Source organism: Hemicordylus capensis, chromosome 3, assembly GCF_027244095.1.
Source record: "Hemicordylus capensis ecotype Gifberg chromosome 3, rHemCap1.1.pri, whole genome shotgun sequence".
Classification (NCBI taxonomy): Eukaryota; Metazoa; Chordata; class Lepidosauria; order Squamata; family Cordylidae; genus Hemicordylus; species Hemicordylus capensis.
This window is the reverse complement of record NC_069659.1, coordinates 21,069,750-21,087,026: the sequence shown is the minus strand read 5'-3', so window position 1 is coordinate 21,087,026 and position 17,277 is coordinate 21,069,750. Positions and strand designations below refer to the sequence as shown.

The window sequence follows — 17,277 nt, the reverse complement described above, 5'->3', positions numbered from 1 at the left end:
GTAAAGGATCCAGCAGTCAAGAAATACACCGCAGACTAGCACTTGGTGGAGTTGCCTGCCCACCCCACCGCTGCCCCTCTTCCCACTACAAGGAGGTCAGTAGAGTGCTGGCCTAGAGTGTCTCCACAGAGAGCATCTCCACAGAGCCTCAAGACACTTTGTTGAGGCCAGCAGAGCAATGGCCCAAAGAGTCACCCTGGGACTTTTTCACACCTGGCTTTTAGTTCGCATCTCCTCCAAAATGGAGGTGTGTGTCCCCACATTGGCCAGATTTACCCCAAAGTCCCCGCAAGCTATCAGGGAGCATGTCACACATAGTTCGGATTTTTCATTTCACGTCACAGTGTAGCCCAATTTATATCGCGGTTTTTAAAAAATCCATTTTTTTGCATTGGTTTTGGGGGGAAACTTTGAACTCACAGTAAAGCCTTGCAGAAAACCCACGGTAAAGCTTGCTGTCCGGGAAAGCTCCTGGAGTCCCCCAAGGCCAGCACTCTTCTGGCCTGAACATACGCTTCTGCTCCACTGATCTTTTTCAGAGGAAGAGCAGGAGGCTGAAGCAGAGGAAGAGGACACTGCTGGAAAAGGGAGGGGGAAATAGCTGCTCGCCGTGTTTTGCACTCCAAGAAAGGGGGTAGCAGCCCACCACAGAGTTGCCAATAAATTTTAAGGAAGGGGGGCTAATCCACAGAGAGCATCTCAAAGATTTTGAATATGAATGTGACAAATATTCATATACCACTTTTCAACAAAAGTCCCCAAAGTGGTGTGTGTGTGTGTATGCTAGTGTTAAATTGTTTTAAATTTTAAATTATTGTAATGTTTTATGCTTTTTGTTTTGTTTGTATTGTTTTATTGTAAACTGCCCAGAGATGCAAGTTTTGGACATTATCCAAATATGTCAAATAAGATAAATAAAAAGAAATAAAATGGCTCCCTGTCCCCAAAGGGTTCACAATCTGAAAAGAGCCTCCACAGAGCCTCAATGCACTTCCTGGAGACCACCGCCCCCCTCAAGGCCAGCACCCTACTGGCCTGAATATAACAACCCCTGCTAACTGGGCAAAGAGGCACCTTTTTAACATGGTGATTTTCTTTATTTAGCAGGGGGAGAGTAACTGGCCCTATCCATCCCCAGCACAGTACTTCCAGTGACTGTTGCTGGTGTCTATCTTATGTTTTGTTTTAGAATGTGAGCCTTTTGGAGACAGAGATCCTTCTTATTTATTTATTATTTCTCTGTGTAAACCGCCCTGAGCCATTTTTGGAAGGGCGGTATAGAAATCAAAATAAAATAATAATAATAATAATCCTGCTGGTAGCTCTGGCTCTTATTTATTTTTTTATTTAACACATTTATATACCACTCAAAACGCAAGTCTCTGGGCGGTTTACAACAAAACATTAGAACCAACAAATTAAAAGGTTAAAACATTACAACCATTTAAAACTTAAAATGTTAAAACTATTTAAAACACAATTAAAACGGTGTCTAATTAAAAGCCTGGGTGAACAAATGTGTCTTGACTGCCTTTTAAAAAGTTGTAAAAGATGGGGAGGCTCTTATTTCAGCAGGAAGTGTGTTCCAAAGTCTCGAGGCAGCAATGGAGAAGGCCCGCCCCTGAGTAGCCACCAGACAAGCTGGTGGCAACTGCAGATGAACCTCTCCTGATGCTCAATGGGCAGTGTGGTTCATAGCAAAGAAGATGTTCTCTTATAAATGTGCAAAGCAGGAAATTCAGCCTCAATCAACAGGCTGCCCTCTTAATGGGATCAGCACTAATCCTTTATCACTGCTGATCATGTCCTGAAGTTCATTGAGGCTCTGCAAAGAAAACTGTGGGTGTGCAGTTCCATCTAAATGCAAACCAAGGCAGGCCCTACTTAGTAAAGGGGACAATTCACACTTGCTATCAAAGATCAGCTCTCCTTCTTAAAGAGAGGAAGGAGTAGCACTTAGGAACATAGGAAGCTGCCATATACCGAATCAGACCATTGGTCCATCTAGCTCAGTTTTGTCTACACTGACTGGCAGTGGCTCTCCAAGGTTTCAGGCAGGAGACTTTCCCAGCCCTATTGGAGGGATTGCATCTGGGACCTTCTGCATGCAAAGCAGATGCTCTTCCACTGAGCGATGGCCTCGCCTCATCCCCTAAGGGGAATATCTTTCAGCGCTCACATGTCGTCTTTGGCAGTGATCATGCTGCTCTGATTCAGAATGAGTAGGCTGATGTAATCCTCCTCCTATTGTCACCATGTATAAATTTGTCATTATTAGGATTACATCTGGTGAACATAATGAATCTCAATTCGCCTACCTTTGTACCTTATTTTGAACAAATAATTAGATTGATGAACTGTTATTAAAGTGCCACTTCAACTTGCAATAACTCAACAGCTCACAAACCTAGCTGCTAGGTCTGCAGGGAATGCATTAAGTTAATTATGTTAATTATTTGCTATCTGGGGAGGCAGAGACCCCAGCTAGAGAACTTCATTAAAGTTTACCTGTTTCATAATGTACGGATCTTCCGTCACCTATGCACTAATAACACATCGTTTTAATTATGCATACAGGGAAGCTGATTGACAGCACTGACCTGGATTTACTCAGCAGTGTTTGTGTAGCCTTTGTGTGTAGACCATATTGTTGTAGCATTTAAAACAAGAAAGTCCACACAAGTTATACTAGCCCACAATGTTTGTTCCTAGTCTGCTTGACCATACATACTTATGTCAGTCATCTGCAGCCTCAGTGGAGAAAATAATTATCTGTTCTGAGGTTTCCTTGGCTAATGCCTGGAGGAAGGGACGGCTTGGCCATGAGGCAAGGTGAAGCAACAACCTCAGGCGGCGCCTCTGTGATGGGATGGGAAGTTTAGGCATCTTGCCCTCCCCACCACCACCTGGGTGTCACCTCACCTGCCTGCCACCCTGCTGCCCTCCATCAATCATCATCATCATCATCATCATCATCATCATCATAAATATTTTTATACCCAGCCCCTTCAGTGCACTACTGCTTGGGGTGGCTTACAATATTAATAAAATAGATACAATATAAAATAAAAAACAATTATAAGGTTAAAAAAGTTAAAAGACCAGGCTGAAGCCACAATTAAAACAACAGGTTTTAAAAACTGAACTTAAAAGTTATCTATGCAAAACTAAACATGAAGAAACCTACCAGATAAAAGCAGGGGGTAAAATATTTAAAAGCCCCTCTAAAAAGATGCGTCTCTGGTTGGTTCTTAAAAACACGGAGGGAGGGAGCCTGGCAAAGCTCTTCTGGGAGGGCATTCCAAAGTTGTCATTTTCAATTACACGCCCAGCGGCAAGGGCAGTGGGAAAGTAGCATCTTCCTCCCTCACTGCCGATCTCCAATTTGAAATCCATCCCCATGGTGGCAATGGGGAGGAATGGTCATGTGGGGAAGGCAGCGCTGCCCCTTAATGCCAGCACTCACATCAGGGGGCAATCCCAGTGCCAGCTCCCTTGTGCACCCGTCCTGCCCTTCCTTGTTGTAGTGGGGACAGGTTTTAAACTATAGGTCCAGCAATGTGGTGAGAAGGGAGCTCTTTCCCCACCTAGCGGCTAAACTTGAAGTTTAAAACCTGTTCCTGCGGTGATGAGGGAAGGCAGAGGGGGTGTTCAAGGGAGGAGATGTTGTCCCCACCCCTGATGCTGTTGTCAGTGTCGGGGCCATAGCCAGTGGCATGTGGGCCTTGCCTTAGGCTCAGCCTGTGCTTAAACCCTCACAAATTCAGTGGGAGGAATAGTGCTGTACTTTCGTTGGTTTGTGTTCATGTATGTTTCATTTTGTTTAAGGATCTGCCACTCAAAAGCTTCTCCCTGATTAACAAGCACTAACAATGGCTGCCTGAATAGCAAATGCCACTACACTGTTACTCATTGAGTAACAGCAGGAGAGAGCGCATGCCTTCAACTCCTGCCTGTGGCTTCCAGCGGCATCTGCTGGGTCACTGTGCGAAACAGGATGCTGGACTAGATGGGCCTTGGGCCTGATCCAGCAGGGCTGTTCTTATGTACCCACCTTGAGTCCTTTGGTTAAGGCGGACCGTAACTTAAATACAGTTACATAAAACTACATGCTAAATGAGAGGTGATGATTGAGGGGTGAGCAGCTTGTTCTTGGGTTTTGCAGAACAAGCTGCATTATCTGATGTTCAGCTTTTTTCAGATGCACTGCATGATCACAAAATATACACGGACCCTGCCATAGCCAAGGATGAAATTGTTTGTGTGATGGAAAAATACTCTTTCTTTCCACCAAACATAAAACATGCAAGGCCTCATAGGGTCTCCTTTCTCCCAATTTTGTGGTGGAAGAATAGCATGAATCAGATCTCTACTTGCATCGAAGTTCTGCAAGGGAGTGCTCTTTCATGTATGATGTCATGTTTGTGGCGGAGGATGGAGTGGAGTTCTCTCCACTCCATGAAGAGAATTGCTGGTGTAGAAACTGAGCCTTGGGCAGTAGGGATGTGCGGAATCGGTCCGGTGGTCCAGTCTGGGGGTCCGGGGGTTCGTGATTGAAATGAACCACCACCCCCGGTTCCGTCGGACTGGAACCGGACTGCCAGATCCGGTCTGGACCGCTGGATCCGGTCTGGACCGCGATTTAAAAAATAATATTTTTTTAAATGTTAAAGAAGTACCTGTAGCCCCTTCCAAGGGCTTGCTGTAGTGGTGGCGGGGGTGTGTGTGTCCCGTGCGGGTTCCCTCTCCCCCCACCGGCCTTCCTCATCACCGCCGCGGCCGGTAACCAAAGCCTTTTTGGCCCTTTTGGGCCTCTGTACAAGTGAACGGTCGCCATTTTGGCGGCCGCCGCACACGTGCAAATGCCCTCTGTGAGGCCGTGGCGTGGCAGTGGCCTCGCAGAGGGCATTTGCACATGCGCGGCTGCCACCAAAATGGTGGTCGCTCACTTGTACAGAGGCCCAAAAGGGCCAAAAAGGCTTTGGTTACTGGCTGCGGCGGTGATGAGGAAGGCTGGTGGAGGGAGAGGGAACTCGCGTGGACACACATACCCCGCGGCTACAGCAATCCCCCCAAAGGGGCTACAGGTACAATCCGCGGACCGGTCCAGATCGGACCGGTGTGGGGGGAGGTTGATGGGGGCCGGACCGAACTGGTCCGGTTCCATTCAAGGCCAATCCAGTCTTGAACCAAACTGGGCCAGACGGTTCCATGCACACCCCTATTGGGCAGTCCCCCCAACTGCCTTGCTGAACAAGTTTCTCACATCTAGCAGATGCGAAGTACTAGAAAATTTTTCTTCCAAGTAGAAAGCACTACTGAGAGAGCAATGAAGAAAAGTAAAACACTGCTTTCTTCAAGGTGATTCTGTCACCTTTCAAAATAATCCACGGCAAGGGAGGGGGGGCTTCTTACAGGCACAGCTTCTTGGTTATCAAGTCCTGACTGGTCTCTTTTATCCTTCCATACCTTATTTTCTCAAGCTTTTGGAAGGTGAGGGGTGAAGCTGATTGATTGATTATGTGCTGTCAGGTCGGTGTCGACTCTTAGTGACCTCATAGATAGATTCTATCCAGGATTACCTGTCTTCAACTTGGCCTTTGAAGTTGGTCTCAGTGGTGCTTTCATTGCTGTCGTAATCAAGTCCATCCACCTTGCTGCTGATTGACCTCTTCTTCTCTTTCCTTCAACTTTCCCCAGCATTATTAACTTCTCAAGGGAGCTGGGTTTTTGCATAATGTGTCTGAAGTATGATAGTTTGAACCTGGTCATTGTGCCTCGAGTGAAAATTCTGGATTGATTTGTTCTATGATCCATGTGTTTGTTTTCCTGGCTGTCCATGGTATCCTCAAAGGTCTTCTCCAGCAACAAAGTTCAAAAGTGTCAATACTTTTTCTATCTTGCTTCTTCAAAGTTTAGCTTTCGGATCCATAGAGTGTCACAGGAAAAACCATTTTCTGAACAATTATGATCTTTGTAGGTATAGACACATCACGACATCTAAATATCCTTTCCAAGGCCTTCATTGCCACCCTACCAAGTGCTAGTCTGCGGCATATTTCTTGACTGCTGGGCGCTTTCCAGATTAGACCCTGCAGTGGGATCATGACATATCTCCGAAGTGTGCTTCCATACTTCCTGTGTTGTGACACCGCAGTCCCTATGCTGACAGCAGGGTGCCGTTCACATTTCCAATGCTTTGTTTCAGATTTAATCGCTGTGATTTATTGCTATAATGTTGTTTGTCTGGCGTAAAAAGATTGCCATATTTTCCAGTAGTTCGTTTTTGCGAGACTACTCCCCCTGCTGGGTACTGTGCTATTTACGTTTTGAATGCGATTTGCCCAAACCAAAGCATTTTGCCACTGTTGAGCAGGTAATCTGGAAAGCGCCCTGGATCCTTTACTGTTGACAGTCAATCCTTTAAATACTGGGCTTTTATCTTTCTCTCTGGGTGTCTTCTCAGGTGGAGCCTGGTTTTTTTTAACAGTTGTCATTTTTTATACTACTGTTTTTAATGCTTAATTGTGTTATGGTGTTTTACAGATTTGTAAAGTGCCTTAGGGTCCAAGGCCAAAAGAAAGAAAGAAGGGATGGAGAGAGGAAGGAAGGGACAGACAAGGAATGCATGCATTCTGTGAATTAACACAAATAAAGAATTTGCTACTGGACACATAATTCAGTATCTTCAAATACTCAGCTTTCAAAAGATTAAAGAGTAAGATAAAATTGAAAGTGTGTTGGCAATGCTTAGGAAATTTTGAGAGGCCAGAGGAAAGGCTGAGTAAAGGCAAATTAGACAGAATGTTGATTATGTGATTACTGCCCCTGCCCCTGAGTGGGGCTGATCTGGATCAGGATTGTGGCAGAAATATGGCTACCAGAAGCAGGAGAAATTATGCAACATAAGCTCACACAAGGGGCCTATCTGCTATTTTCACATTTTCAAAATTCAAAAATTTGTGAAGCACCAATGAGTTACCTTGGTGCAATATATGGAGTCTTTTTGTTTAGCGCTCTTATACCCTGCATAGGGAAATGTTTTAAGGCTGCAATATTTATTCAATTAATCTGTTAGATTTAAAAATTCTCCATCAACTCGAATGGTGTCCCTGATTAAGGAGTAACAGATGTTATTATTCCTTATATTAAAAAGAACATTAGTCCTTTTGTTATAAAATTTAGTCTTCTTTGTATTATAAAAGTATCATACTTTTAATACAAAGTATCATACTTTTAATATTAGTATTACACATACTTATAAAAACTACAAAAGTGCAGGCAGTGACTGAAAGCAGGGTTTTCCCTTTCTACACACATGCATGATCGAAAAACAAAGCATGCTTCTTGCTTCCGAATTATTGTTTTTACATGCAGATGTTTGGACGTGAATTCATTCATTAGCCAAAACGCATATGACTAATTGACTAAGATTACTTTAATTGGGTGACAGCCCTAGAATGTTTTAAATATAACTAACTATATTTGAATTAGACATTATCTCAGCAGGAGGGTGGTTCCATCCCTGCAATTTGTCGAGACAATGAGAATGCAGGCACAGGAGTGGAGGAAGTCTTTCAGGGAGGACGGATTGGTGGGAGAGGTGCTTAACCCCTCGTAGGGTTAAGCACCTCTCCCACCTACGAATGCTCTTGTCCAGGTCATTTTCTCCCAGCCAGACAGTTGAGTTGCTAGGTACTTAAGATGTCCGGGCCCCGGGCCCATTGACCCTGCCTTTGATAATTAAGCTCAATCATACCTTCCCAAGAATAATTACATTTGTTTTTAAAGTCTCTAATATTATTATGTAGTACCTATGAGGGTGGAAGCAGCAGAGAGCCAGGTGAGGCCAGAAGCTCTCTCCCCTGCTCTGTGCAGGTGCCTCCACTGCTGCACTTCCTTGCTGGAAGAGGTCATGGAGGAGGGAGGCGGCTGATGGGATTCGGGGCTCTGAGTCATTCATTTGGGGACTGATGCCCCATGGACCATCCCCTAAAGTTTTAATAGCTTGTTTCATGAGATTGTTTTTATTTTAATCTGTTTTTGCTTTTTTATATTGTTTTAAACTTTGTACACCTAGAGATGTACAGATCAGGTGGTATTAAAATAAAATAAAATAAAATAAAATAAAATAAAATAAAATAAAATAAAATAAAATAAAAATGCCCCTGCAGACAGGGCTCACCTCCAGTTTTGGAACCCAGCTGGTAAAAGCAAACTACTCTTGCAGTAGTATTTGCAGGGAGGAATCAGTGGACAGGGGAAGAAATAAAATATATCTTTCCCACCTACGGATTGTCTCCCACCTATGGATTCTCTCTTGAAAATACTCCCACCAGCCTCTTGCATTAGTGTCACAAGGGAAACTCAGGGATGGGGACCTTATGTTTTCTTTGTGACATCTAGCTGGCCCCAGGGTCTGGTCTCAATGCATGTGAGGCAGCAAGCATGCTGAAGATAAGCAGGTCTGGATGTGGTCAGAGCCTGAATAGGAGACCACCTGAAAACCTCATGAATACTGCCTGGAGCTCCATGGTGGAAGAAAGATGGAATATAAATTTTAAAATTATGGACACTTCTGCTGTAAACACCCTGTGGGTTCTCTTTCCATACCATGCATTTTGTTGGACTCCTGGAAATCCTCATCTTCCTTATTAACCTTCGAGGGTTCGCCAGTAAATGCCTCAATATTAATGTCAAGGTAGAAACTCAGATTCTCATCGAAGACTGTGAAGAGCAGATAGAATTCTTTGTCTACGCCTTTCTGTTGTCAGAAACAAACAACATGCATTAAACTATCTCCGCTCAGGAGATGAGAAAGGAACCATTCCCCTAGAACAGAGATGGGGCTGTAGCTCAGTGCAAGAGAGCCTGATTTGCATGCAGAAGGTGCTAGGTTCAATCTCTGGCATCTTTAAAGTTCAAAAAAAGGAGTTTCTCCCAGCTCTACCTAGAGAGCCACTACCATTAGGTTCAGACAGTTTTGAACTAGATGGACCAATGGACTGACTCAGTAGAAGGCGGTTTCCTATGTTGCTGAGCATCAACCAATTAGTCACGAGGTGAGAAAGTGGAGGGAGGTATGCTGCCTGACACTCCTCCCCCTCCCCTCCCCGAAGTTGAGACAGAACTGAAAAGATCTTAGTTAAAGGAACTTCGGGACCCTTTTTGAATATTGCCCTCCTTAAAAAGAATAGGGTCTGGAAGGCAAATACAGGAAGGTCACGTTCGCAGAAAGGCTTTGCCCCGTGACTCTGGGGAGGTGGAAACCACTGAACATGTACTCCCAGTGGCGTAACTACAATAGGGCAAGGGGAGACAGTTGTCTGGGGGCCCACTGCCTTGGGGGGCCCCCAGAGGCAAGTCACATGATTGATTCCCCCAGCCACGCACCCGCCCGGGCTTCCTTCAGCTGTATTCATCCTCCAAAATTCATGTGAGTGTTAAGACCTGGAGCTACCAGAACAGCATGTCTTTATCTAGTACCATGAAATGACTTGCATCATCCACAATTTACAAAACATTAAAAAAAATAATTTAAGATGATGTTCTATTGTGGCACGCACACACACACACACACACACACACACACACACACACACACATATATATATATATACACACACACACACATACAATTTTTGCCTCTTTTAAGATAACTTTACTTCATGAGTTGAGCTTCAGTGAGGGGGGGCATTTTAAAATCTTGTCTCTGGGCCTACTCTAACCTTGCTATGCCCCTGTGTACTCCTCTTTTGTCCTTTTTATAAAGACAGCAGAGACAAGCTCATATGCCCCCTACTTATCAGATACCCTGGTCACTCTGATCAAGACTACACCAAGATACTGCTTTCAGATGGAATCGACAGGTTGCTTACCTGTAACTTGGGTTCTTCTAGTGGTCATCTGTGTTCTTACACGAATGGGCTTTGCGCCTGCGCATAGACCACGTCGGAGCTTCCAAGCTAGATTTTCAACTTTTGGCGGTAACCCCGCCCTCACGGTATAGGTGGCTGCGCGGGCTTCCCTCTCCAGTCTTCTGAGTCCTCATTTCTGAAAGAGACTAGCAGAAAAGTCATTAGAAGAGGGGAGGATGGTAGGGCGTGTAAGAACACAGATGACCACTAGAAGAACCCAAGTTACAGGTAAGCAACCTGTCGTTCTTCAACGTGGTCTCTGTGTTTTACACAAACGGGCGCATAGCAAGCTGCACCCGTGCCATGGTCACCTGGAGGAGGGCTCATGCGAAGATGGATTGCAACACTGCCCTGCCAAACGCCGTGTCTTTTCTGGCTTGGACATCCAGGGCGTAGTGCTGAACAAATGAGTGCTGCAAAGCCTACATAGCCACCTGGCAGATAACGTCCAAGGGAATGGACCTGTCAAAGGCAGTGGAAGCCGCAACTGCCCTCGTTGAGTGTGCCTTAATGGAGGGTGGGAGAGACTTCTTGGAAAGCTGGTATGCCAGAGAGATGGTACGATCATCTGGATATAGTCTGGGCAGAGGCCTGTTTGCCCCTATTGGGTCCCGAGTGAAGAATGAAGAGAGAGTTGGAAGTGCGGAGAGCAGAGGTCCGGTCTACGTAGAAAGCAAGTGCCCTGAGAACATCGAGAGCGTGGAGGCGTCGTTCGCCTTCAGTAGATGGCTGAGAGAAGAATGCAGGTAAGGAGATGGGTTGGGAACAGTGAAATGACGTGACCACCTTTGGCAGGAAAGCAATATCTGGCCTGAGGACAACCTTTTCCTTGTGTAAAACCAGGTAAGGTGGGTCCATTCTGAGCGCCCTGAGTTCACTGACCTGCCTGGCGGAGGTGATGGCTGTGAGGAAGATCACTTCGCAGGACAGGAGGTCCAAAGAGATTGTGGCCATAGGTTCAAAAGGAGGGTACATAAGGGCGGAGAGCACCAAAGTGAGGTCCCATGCCGGGGCCATGACCGGAGGATCCGGATAAAGATGGTTAAGGCCCTTAAGGAAACGTTTGACTGTAGGGTGTTGGAACCACGAAGGCGTGGAAGGCAGGGAGTTAGCTACTATGGCTGCGAGATGAACTCATAAGGGAGATATTTTAAGTCCAGCTTCCTTGAGAGATAGCAAATAAGAACAAATATTTTCTACCGAGATGGAATGTAAGGGAATATTTTTGTCTTTTAGGAAGGTCTGAAAACGTGCCCATTTATGTCCATAGGAGGCGACGGTAGCCGGTTTACGTGATGCATTGACTATCCGCTGCAGATCTAAGGGCAAGTCAGGACTATGCGCCAAGCCATGAGGTTCAGGCGCTGCAGATCTGGATGCAGGAGGCGCCCTGTTGTTGAGAGAGCAGGCGAGGCATGTGTGGTAAGTGGTGGTAATGGTGGTCGATTAGGCACAGGAGGTGGGGGAACCAGGGCCTCCTGGGCCACCAAGGGGCGATCGGGATGCAGTGTGGGCGGTCCTGGGAGATTTTCTGGAAGACTCGAGGGAGTAGAGGAATTGGAGGGAAGGCATAGGCTAGAAATCCTGTCCAGGACATGGCAAACCCGTCCCCCAAGGAATTGAGTCCGATCCTGGACCTGGAGCAGTATTGGCAACATTGCGCATTCGTTTCTGACACGAAGAGGTCTATCTCTGGGAGAAACCAGTTGCGGAAGAGGGAGTGGAGCGTGGGGGGATGCAGTTGCCATTCGTGTGATGTAGTTAAAGTCCTGCTCAGCCTGTCCGCTGTCACGTTGTCTTGGCCCTGAATGTGGACAGCCAGAGGTGTGATGCCGTGATGAATGCACCAGAGCCAAATTTCCTTGGCGAGGAACAAGAGGGAACTGGAGGATGTGCCGCCCTGTCTGTTCAGGTAGGCTTTGGCGGTAGTGTTGTCCATCTGGATCAGGATGTGAGAGCCTGCTACCAGAGGGAGGAAAGCTTTTAGCGCTTTTAACATGGCCAGAAGTTCGAGATAATTGATATGGTGGGAGGTCTCTGTTAGGGACCAGATGCCGTGGATTTTGTGACCGTTGGTGTGAGCGCCCCAGCCGTTCATGGACGCGTCTGTAGTGAACAGGAGGGGGTGACGTGGGGGCTGGAAGGGAGAGCTAACCCGAAGGTTGGCAGGGTCTGTTCACCATAGAAGGGAGTGTAGGACCCGAGGCGGAATTTGTAGAGCATAGGCAAGGGAGTCCCTGTGTGGTGAGAATACTGAAAGGAGCCAGTGTTGAAGTGTCCTGGCATGTAGTCGGGCATGACGAAGGACGTAGGTGGTGGAAGCCATGTGGCCTAGTAAGCAAAGGACTGCTCGTGCTGGCTGAAGTGGGTGGTAGAGGAGATGTGAGGACAAGTCCAGGATAGCTTGAATCCTGCGTTGTGGCAGGAAGATCTTGGACTGAATGAAGTAGAAAAGAATGCCAAGAAACTCTATCGTTCGGGATGGACGGAGTTTGGACTTTTCGTAATTCACCTGTAGGCCCAGGTTGGAGAGGAGATTGATGACCGTGTGTAGGTCGGTAAGGAGGGACTGGGGGTCATCGGCTACCATGAGCCAGTCATCGAGTATGGAAAAATTTGAATATTCTGTTCTTGTTGGGCTGCTACCACTGGGGCCATACATTTGGTGAACACCTGCGGTGCTGATGCCAACCCGAAGGGTAGAGCGCAGAACTGGTAGGTGGTTCCACTATCCGGAAGCGGAGGAAACAACGGTGCTGAGGTCTTATGGTGATGTGATGGTAGGCATCTCTGAGGTCTATGGAGACGAACCACTGATTCCTGTGCAGAAGGGAAATGATGGTGGGATAGTGACCGTCCGAAACCTTCGGTAGGTAACGTGGGAGTTCAGTTCCCGAAGGTCCAAGATGGGACGAAGGGAGCCATCCGGCTTGGGGACCATGAAGTATCGGGAGTGGAAACCTTGGGATTGAGGATTGTGGACCAATTCTATTGCAGATTTTGTGAGTAGAGAGGTGACCTCCTCTAGAAGAGCAGGGCTGGCTGGAGTGGAGAGTGGAGGGTTGTATGGCGGTGTGGGGGGTGAGGGATGCAAACTCTATAGCATAGCCGACATCACAATGGTCAGAGCCCAGGAGTCTGAGGTGATGTTCTCCCAGGTAGAGATGAAGGGGGAGAGTCTGGTTCCCCAGCAGGGAGAGGGGTTCAAGTCACTGTCGTTTTGGGTTGGGGCTGGGGCCCCTTAGAGCATTGCTGCTGCTTGGAGCCGGTGAAGTGGGAGTGCTTTCTGTAAGGCTGGTACCTGGGAGAACGAAAGGACTTGTCCTGTGGTTGATAGTAGTGGGATTTGGAGGAGTAAGACTGCTGTTGCCATTTCTGAGGCTTATATGGCCGGAAGGAGGATTGTTGAAACCCCATGGAGCGGGCCGTGTTGCGAAGTTTCTGTACTTTTTGAAGTATATCGTTCACCTTTCCCCAAACAGAGACGAACAGTCAAAGGGAAGATCTTCTACCCTGGATCTAGCATCAGGAGTAAGGCCCGAGGATTGGAGCCAGGCATGGCAGCAAAGAGCAACAGAGGTTGCCATCACCTTAGCAGCTCCTTCCGTAGAATGGTGAATGGCATGGAGCTCTTGTTTAGAGACGTGCGTGACCTCACGCAGGAGGACCTTTGCAGGGCCCTGCTGTTCTTCTGGGAGATGATCGAGGAAGGGGGCAATATGGTCCCACAGAAAGGACTAATACCTGGTGTAGTAGGCCTGGTAATTTGTAATCCTGGTTAATAAAGAGGAGATTGAATACGGACGCCTTCCAAATGTGTCCAGCTTTTTGCCTTCTTTGTCGGGTGGAGTGGAGGAGGTGTAACCACGAAATTTAGAGAGGAAAGACTCCACTACGATGGAGTCAGTAGAAGGGTGCTGTTTTAGAAAGGAGTTGTCCTGGTCAGCCAAGGCGTGCACCTTATAGAAGGCGTCAAGTTTCTTTGATGTTTGGGGGAGGGAGGGAGGCTTGGTCCAAGAAGCCTTGGTGACCTTGAGGATGGACGGGTTCAAAGGAAGTGATACCGAGGGGCGAGCATCTTCCTCGATCAACTGAAATAAGGGGTCTGGCTCTAGTTTATCTCCTTGAGATAGTTGTACCCCCAAGGATGTTGCCATGCAAGACACAAAATCCATTTAGGTTCTGAAGTCCTCTGAAGGGGAACTAGGCCTGGGTTCATTCAGAAGTGTCGGAGGAGAGGAGCCCAACAATATCCTATCTGACAGAGAGGAGTCTGGGCCTTTTTCATCCGAAGATGAATCCGACTAATCACTTGAGATCGGAGGAAGCGGTCGAATTCAAAGTCGAGTGGGTGGAGGCCTGGATTCTGGGGTGACCGTGGCAGCTTGTACAGAGTAGCTCCTCAGTGGAACCCTAGGAGGAAGCAGGGAGGTGGTTCGAGGTGGAGGAGGTGGGGGGAGAGCAGCTGACCCTGAACGGGGATTCAGTATCGAGGACGGTACCGAACACGCCGGTACCGAAGGACGCGGTGAAACCGAGTGTTGAAGGGGTGGTTCAGTGGCAGTCAAAATTCTGCGGAGGTGACAAACCTCCTGGTTTGCATACAAATAGTCTGCCTCCTCTTCCACCTGTCGGGCGTAGCGTTCGTCGAGATCGGCCTCCAGTTCCCGAATAGTCCATCGACGGGGTTGCTCTGGATGAAGGTCTTCAGGTTCAGAGTTTCACTCGGACTCGTACACGGGATAATGAGGACTAGATGCATAGACCATGTCCGCCTGAAGAATGGTTTCCGTTTGAAGAGTACGGGATCAAGGCTCGGTACCGTATGCCAATTTCTGCTTTTTCTTAGCCAGTTCCGTAGGAGCGCGACAATCCTTCTTCCTTTTCTTTTTCTTAGAAGGTTGAACGGAACGTGGCTCAATAAGTGCCACCGTCGAGATCGACACCGCCACGGAACGCCTCGGTACCGATGTCGAAGCCCGAGTGTCGGGATCGACTGGTAGATTAGCCTCCGGAGTGGCTACTGAGATCCCCGGTGGGGACGAAATGGGCTGTAAGCCCCGGGCTAAAGGAGAGGCGCTTGTCGAGGCCTGCACAGTAGACAGTTTGTCCAAGCCCAAACACTTGAATGCTTGTTCCCAAAGCCAAGAACGAAGTCGAGACGCTCGATTCTTGCGCGCCTGTTTGGTAAAGGCCACACAATGTGGTCAGGAGCTAACCTTATGGGCCTCACTCGGGCAAAAAAGGCAAAATTTGTGGCCGTCGGTCGAAGGGATCTTGGATTTGCAGCGACCACACTGCTTGAATTTTGAAGTTTTGGCCATGGGCTGGAGGAAGTCTCGAAGAAACTTAGCTGGGGGAGACCATAGCATGTCGGGCCCAAAGGCCACGATGGGCCGGTGAACTAGTAAAGTTCGAAGAAGAGCTGGGGGGGCGGTACTGGGGGTGAAATAAAAACGCTAACAAGAGGGAATACTGAACAAAATATTGGGTAAAATAATAGGAAAGTTGTACTTAGCAAGAAATCTAGCAAGGAGTCTCAACGATGTCTCTTCTATCGCGGACGAAGAAAGACTGGAGAGGGAAGCCCACGCAGCCGCCTATATACTGTGAGGGCGGGGTTACCACCAAAAGTTAAAAATCTAGCTTGGAAGCTCCGACGTGGTCTCTGCGCAGGCGCAAAGCCCATTCATGTAAAACACAGAGACCACATCAAAGAATCGAACCTTCATCTACAATGCTGCCAGGTTCTGCGTGGCAGCGTGCAAGATCCGTCAGACCCTGACTGCCAGCCCATAACCCGTGTAGCAGATTTTACTAACTATTTTACTTTTGCCCTATTTTAGTTAGTTGTTTTACTTCACATTTTATATTAAATATTTTATAGTTCTTAGATGTTTTTACTCCTATAGTTGTACCTCTATTTTATTTTATTAGTCTCCCCACAGTTTTTAGAGTTGTGTTTTATAAATTATAACTACATAGTCTGTAGCATTCGAATTTTTAGAATTTAGTTGTAACTATTTCATGATAATAATTTTAATATAATATGATTTTATTGCCACATGATCTTCTCTTTTACTATAGTTGTATTGTAATGGTCTTTGACCATATTTAGAAGAAGAATAGGGGGAAACCATAATACTCCTTTTTTCTGCTCCCCACATAAACAAACAAACAAACAAATAAATAAATAAATACACCATTCCTAGCAACTAAGTTCAGTTAAGCCCTAAATTCTGGGTTGAAATCTGGGACTCACTCAGTTTCCTGTGAAAAACTTTGACTAGTGGTGGTGGTGGTGGTGTGTGTGTGTGTGTGTGTGTGTGAGAGAGAGAGAGAGAGAGAGAGAGAGAGAGAGAGAGAGAATCCTTTCTAATAAAACGCTTGGTGTCCGTCCGTGGATGGACACCAAGCGTGTGTCCGTGCCTCCCTGCCCTGTTCTGCGCCTGCGCGAAGCGCAGGCGCAGAACAGGGCAAGGGAGACATGATGGCCGGCACCCGGTGGCCATCTTGGGCGGCCAGAAGCGGCCGCCCCGAAGAAGCCGGGAATGCGGGGAAGGAGGAGACTGGCCGAGGCCTGGCGCCGCCGCCGCAGCCAGGCGGCTGCGAGTCCTTGGGGCCCTTGCCCGTCCGGGGAGACCGGCCGGGAATGTGAGGCGGGGGCAGACCGGACCGGCAGCGGCGCCCCCAGAGTCTGCCCGGCAGCCGCCACCGCCCACTCTCCCGCCCTCCCAGCTGCCCAAATACTCCTTCCCCGCTCCCCCCTGCAAATGATTAAGGGCCAAAACGGCCCAGAAGAATGCCTCCACGGCCGCCGCCATGGCCGCCAACCGCCCTCCCAGCTGGCCGAGACTTCCTTACCCAAAGCAGCCCGCGACAGTCGGGCGATCAAAAATCCATTTTTTGCGAAGAAGAGAGGAGCTCCCGAACAGAGCTCCTCTCTGTGCTAAGCCAATGCCCAAACTGCTGCTATGGACGCAATGTGTGTGTGTGTGTGTGTGTGTGTGAGAGAGAGAGAGAGAGAGAGAGAGAGAGAGAGAGAGAGAATGAATGAATGAATGAATGTGAATGGGCATTAAAAATTAGAAGTGTTGTTGATGTATGTATATATGAAAGTATTATAGTAGGTATGTAAGTCTGATAAAGGTTTCTAAGCCAAGGGAGGAGCCAGTTACAGAGGAGCAGCAGCAGGAGAGAGGGCATGTCCTCATCTATTGCCTGTGGGCTTCCCAGAGGGATCTGGTGGGCCACTGTGAGAAACAGGTTGCTGGACCAGATGGGCCTTGGGCCTGATCCAACAGGGTTGTTCTTATTGTGGAGAGCCTGTGTTACATATTAGGACCATGTATGATGGCTC

General features: G+C 47.5%; 1 protein-coding gene across 3 annotated transcripts in view; it reads right to left on the bottom strand.

Annotated features, from left to right (window-relative positions):
- Positions 1–17,277, bottom strand: part of HEPHL1 (hephaestin like 1) — a 74,587-nt gene that overhangs the window by 27,749 nt on the left and 29,561 nt on the right. For all 3 annotated transcript variants that reach the window (XM_053310252.1, XM_053310253.1, XM_053310250.1), the window contains one exon: positions 8,614–8,764. In XM_053310252.1, coding sequence (XP_053166227.1) covers positions 8,614–8,764 — 151 coding nt within the window. The remainder of the gene's footprint in view (positions 1–8,613; positions 8,765–17,277) is intronic.